The sequence below is a fragment of the Apis dorsata genome, unplaced genomic scaffold, assembly GCF_000469605.1.
Source record: "Apis dorsata unplaced genomic scaffold, Apis dorsata 1.3 scaffold_135, whole genome shotgun sequence".
Lineage (NCBI taxonomy): Eukaryota > Metazoa > Arthropoda > Insecta > Hymenoptera > Apidae > Apis > Apis dorsata.
This window is the reverse complement of record NW_006263427.1, coordinates 710802-716550: the sequence shown is the minus strand read 5'-3', so window position 1 is coordinate 716550 and position 5749 is coordinate 710802. Positions and strand designations below refer to the sequence as shown.

Genomic DNA, 5749 nt, shown 5'->3' with positions numbered 1-5749 from the left:
AAAAAAAAAAACGAAGAACACGAAGACCAACCCTGTTTTCTTCGATATCGGTCGAAATAAATCTTGATCGATTGAATTCGTCGATACACCTGAGAGAAACGAAAGTTTATCAGTCGAACTAGGTACCATTTAAAAAACTTGTATTGATTTAAAATAACGGTTAATGCACGTTCTCTTCTTTCAATATATATCAACAGAACGAGAGATTTTTAAACACGATGAAATATAATATTCAAAATGTTATTTAATATAAAAATTGAAAAAAAACAATCTTTGAATAACACTCCGAGTATTCTTTTACTTTGAATTTCTTTTAAAACAATTTATTGATCAAAATTATTATGATATTTAAATTTAGATAATTCGGCCAATAAATTATTGAAATTACAAAGTAAAGAAATCTCAGATTCTTATAATTTAAATATAAATTAATAAAATTGTCAATAAAAGAAATGAACAAGCTCGTGTGAAAATTATTTTGATCAAATATACATAGAATATTTCAAAGAGACATTAGCCCAAACTTTTAAGAAAGTATTGCACCGTCCAAAAAACTTTCGTCTCACTCTTGGTATCATTGGCGTCGAAACTCTTGACTAAAATTCTCGAAAAGGAAAACATCAAGAAAGGAAAGGAAAATCCTTCGTTCCTCTTCCCATTTTCTATCCTGCATCGTTCCATAAATCGATGCCACGGATCTCCTCGCGACACTTTCCGCTCGTTCGAACGCACGAGTCTCGCATACGATATGAATCACGCGGAGAGGAGGAGACATGCGTTCAATTAGGTCGTGAAGTCCTATAGTAAAGCTCCACGATCGATAGCGACATCACGGAAGCGATAAAATAATTTCCTGGCACGATTTTATCGTTGTCAAAGATATTTAAGATTCCTCTGATGAGGAATCATATGATTGGATCGAATTATTAGGATCGAAGCTATTATTGCTCGAGGAAATATTTTAAAGAAGATAGAGAATTTGTTCGAGAAAAGACGAGGATAATTGTTCCATTGTTCTCTTTGTTGTTCTTTTCTATTGTTATTTGTAATTGATTTTGGCTGTGATGTTTGTTCAAGTTAGGATACGCAAACTTTGGAGAATATACATGGCATGGATCAATGGCGTGATGGTTTTTTCGTTGTGCTCTATTTTCTTTTGCTTGTATCTTTTAGATAGGGTAGATTAATTGATAATTATAATGACTTAATTGAATAATGAATTAATTTCATCCGGTCAAGGCTATCTTATCATATTTAAGGGATGATTGATTGATCTGTACAAAATAGTTATGACCAAATGAGAAGTTTAAATCAATTATTTGTTAGATGGCTCGATAAGACAAAGCACGAATAAAGAAATAGTATAGGTCAATCATTTTTAGATAGATAGGGCATGATAAGTAATTTATTAGAATGATAATTAAGTAGAATGTAATAGTATAAATCAGTAATTTATTTAAAAATGTATTAGATCAATAATTTTTCACTTGAATACACAATATTGGTCTGATCATTAAGTTAAACAAGTAAATTAATAAGTTATATAAATAAATTACATTCTTACTTTTATTTCGAATTATTCAACAATTAACAATTCTCTTTTTAATAAAATAACAAATTTCTTCGTAGAATATTATATTCATATAACAAGAAAAATATGCAATTTACTTTATTTTTTAAATACAATAGATAAAAAAAAAATTCGTCATATTCAACAAAATGTTTGAATAATAAAACTTTTAAATGGGAAAACTTTAAACACCGAAGTTTTATCTTACCATAAAATCATTTTTAACGCTCATATCCGTGCATAAAATCATCGCGTACCGACTAAATCACATTTTCCAGTTTGCGGTTCAAGATGTACACAAAACATAGACGCGTTTTCCGGCGGCGATGCTGAAACGACTTTGAATTTCGTGCCCGGAAAGATTCAATTATGTCGGTGGAATCTTGCGGAAGCCCGCAGAGAAGAAGATTGCCGTGGAAACAGGAGCACGTATCGTGTCACGTACTTCCCCTCGTTCTATATTTCTTTTTATTTTCATCTGTAAGAAGGCAACACCTTGTTGCTCTCGTTCTCTCGAAATCTTTTAGTGCTCGTTCGCTCGCTAATTATCAAAGTTATTATTTATACTTTAGAGAGAAAGAGTATAAAAATAGGAGAACATTGTTCGAGATATTACAACGTGATTTTCCTTGAACCGATTGATTGGAGTAAAATTTGAGGCGAGAAATTTGTTGTAAAAGATAGTAAATTATTTTGTAGTTTTTGCAGTAAATTTTTCACGAATTTTTTGAACAAAAATGATAAAAAATATAATAACAATCAATATCTCTATCTTTCTATTTTTATACGTATGCCATTTCTTCGGTCATAATTTTTTCTATATCTTAAACAATTAATTCATGATTGCAGTTTTATCTATCGTTTTAATTCCCTTGTCTGATCACAACTTGACTGAAAAATGATTGATGTACATCTACCGTTACGATCAGTAGTATAGACCAATTATATCTCTATCTTTTCTTTTCTTACGTGAATCTTCTAAATATATTATCATTTTCTCTTATCACAATTTTTGTCTCTATCTTTAATATACTTAATCCATGATCAATTCCCTTATCGAACTTATAACTTAATTAAAAATAAATGATTTATGTCTTATTGACTTACGTCACATCTGACATTCGTGTTTAGACAAGTAGTAGATCAATCATTTGTCGGGCAAATGATCAAAATCCGAAAAGAAATACGGAAAAATTTCTCGTTTCCCAGCTCCAGACATAAGGATCCTGGACGAGGCCAGACACGAACTTCGAGATCGGTACTACAAAACCGGAAGTGGTATCGAGCTAGCCTGCGTCGCTCGACCTTCTTGCCCTGACTCCAGGATACCGCATCCCGTCTGGAGGAAAAATGGTGAGACATTGCCGGATCACGTCAACGTTTATCACATTAATGGGTAAGCATACACGGTAGAAAAAAAAGAAAAACGATGGAATCACGATAGATAAACCGCGTTCCGATTTACGTTCGTGCAATTGTGTCTCCGTACGTATCAGCAAGCATGTAAGCACCGCTTTTATCGAATCGACTCCCCGTTGAAAGCTGTCTAGCGTTCACCTACACCCTTTCTCGATAACGAGCGAACCGTTTAGTCTCCCTGGAGGCGCTTTCACCAGACGCTCAATGCCCTTGCAATCGCTACATTCCATTTCGATTCCTGTTTTTGTATCCACTCTATATTTTCTTCTCTTCGTAATCTACGCTTTCGTCCATATTGAATTCAGTTATATATCGTTGATTCATCGATTGAAATAATTGCAAATATATATCCATGATTAATCGATTTTATTTGATTCGCACGAAGCATCGATTTTAGAATCCATAGAAACGCGAGTGTAAGTTTTTCAATCGATGCATTGTGGATTTTTTTATGCACAATGATTTATTATCTTTAGAAATTGTATTGTAAATGTAAGTAGATGATTTGTCGTAATCCATCATTTAGAATAGAATATAATTTCATTTCATTGTAAGGTTTAAATTGCTACATTTGAACTCAATTCTATTAAACGAGTCTTATCCATCCACTGGTATTGGTTAGGATCTTGTACGTTTGTGGAATGGTGTTATGATTTCGTGCCTAATTCAGAGAATTCGACAAAATTTGCATAGTTTCTGATATCAAGATTAATGTTCCAAATGTACAAGATCAAATTATCTTTCTTTTGAAATTCGAACGAGAGCATATTTCACAGCAAGTACGTTTCACTATCGATTTCAATTTTTCACGATATTCGATCCTATCGTGATTCGACATCGAACGTTTGCATATTTTTCTTTTTTTTCCTTTTTTTTTTTTTTGGAAAATACATATTGAAATGAAGGTTCAATGTATAACATGACAACTGATTTTTCAGGTCGAACGAAGATCTGGTGACCAAGCTATATATCGAACAGGCGAAAAAGACTGACAGCGGCGAATACTCGTGCTCAGTGAGCCAATTCAGTACCGCCGCGGTGCATATTCACGTCCTGAATGGTAAATTGAATTGAAAGTTATGCGTTTGTATAAAGATTCTCTTATGGTGATTCAGAATAATTCAATGTGAAAATTTAAATTTAATATTGAAAACATATATGTTATACACTTCATACAGTTAATCTTTATACATCTTAAGCAAATTTAATTAACAAATTGTGTTATTAAAATTAATTAAAATTTTATTTTTAATTTGAAACTTTATAAATACACAGAATACAATGGATTATATGGTACAATTTTTTCTTGGAGATTTTTACTTTGAAAAGGTAAAATTAATTTTAAGTTTCAATGTTATTTTCATTATTTTATATTTATTTATATAATTTTTTAGCATTGCAAGTTAAAATATATAATTTCTAATATGAAATTCAAGATTTGATTTGTATCATCTTGTTGTAAAATATATTTTCTGAAGTTCAAAACATTTTCATTGAAATGAGAATTTTCTGATTGGGAGAATTTCCTTATAAAATTGATGATTAATTGAAGATACCAAGAAGAAGGAATAAAATTATGATAATATTTTTATAATTTCTTTTTAACAAATATAAATATATTTTCTTCATACTAATATATTTATTTTTATTGCAGGTGAAAAGCAGGCTGCGGTTCATCATGATCAATGGAATGCAGCGCGAACAAACTGCGAAAAATTGAATAACTTGTACATCACAATTGCCAGCTTTATTTTCCTCCAGACTTGGATGATCAGCTCGTCATGAACCTCATCAAAAAAACAAAATCTTCAAATTACGATTGCACACTACATATTTCGCATCGCTCTGTATTCGTGGATGTCCGCCAAAAAGTGTTTCTAGTAACAGATCAGTATTACAATTGACGAAAACTGCCGAATAAACAATTGTATGCAATAAATTAGTATGTAACAATATTAAAAAAAAAATATGTTCACATGAAATTGTGAATATACTCGATATTGACCCGATTCATTCGGATTTGGTAAGAAAATATACTTCATGAAAATTTATTTTATGAAACTGGTTGTATCTAAAAAATGTATGTTACAATTTTTTTATCATCTTACACAATTTCGTGAGATTAAATAGATTAACATTATCTTACTATATTAATTTATTATATTAATTTAATTACTACATTAATTTTATATGATACTTTATAAGAAAATATATTTTTGTTTCTTCATTTTTTTTTTTCAAACTTTGATCAAAATTGATATTTTACAATTAAATACATAGTTTAAATATAAAATTTACTAATTAATTAATTAAAAAATAACAATATTAATAAAGGGGTAACAAAAGTTCTAATAATATTGTAACATGCGTTTATTAGGCAAACCATAAATGTCTTCAAAGAGCAATTGCGAATATTAGTAGTTTAAAGATAAGGAATAATAATAAACGTTCCATTCTTCTCTTCTCGATGGCCTGTACATAAAAATATCTTCAATATTGTATAGTCTAATATTATGCTCGATTGGTCGATCCATTGCGATTTGAAATAATTTCACAAATATGCAAATCGCTTGCTCTTAATTATGTGTAAATTACCCGTCTTAAATCGACCAGTTTAGCTACGCGCATACGTTCTCGGATAATAAAATATCATTAACTAATTTCATCTAAAATATTCTGGTCTTATTCTATCTTCCTTATTCTATTTATTTATTATTATCCTTATATTTATTATATTATCCAAATATTTATTCTACTTAG

The 5749-nt window shown here is 30.2% G+C and overlaps 1 protein-coding gene across 3 annotated transcripts in view; it reads left to right on the top strand.

Moving 5' to 3' along the window:
* LOC102676039 (zwei Ig domain protein zig-8-like) overlaps positions 1 to 4914 on the top strand; it is an 84464-nt gene extending 79550 nt beyond the window's left edge. For 2 of the 3 annotated variants that reach the window (XM_031509277.1, XM_031509276.1), the window contains exons 5-7: positions 2780 to 2966; positions 3928 to 4049; positions 4644 to 4914. In XM_031509277.1, the coding sequence (XP_031365137.1) occupies positions 2780 to 2966; positions 3928 to 4049; positions 4644 to 4774 (440 nt within the window). In that variant the 3' untranslated portion in view covers positions 4775 to 4914. Of the gene's footprint in view, positions 1 to 2779; positions 2967 to 3927; positions 4050 to 4264; positions 4319 to 4383; positions 4554 to 4643 lie in introns of those variants that run through there. The other variant, XM_031509278.1, reaches the window with a different exon arrangement.
* Positions 4915 to 5749: the final 835 nt, after the last annotated feature.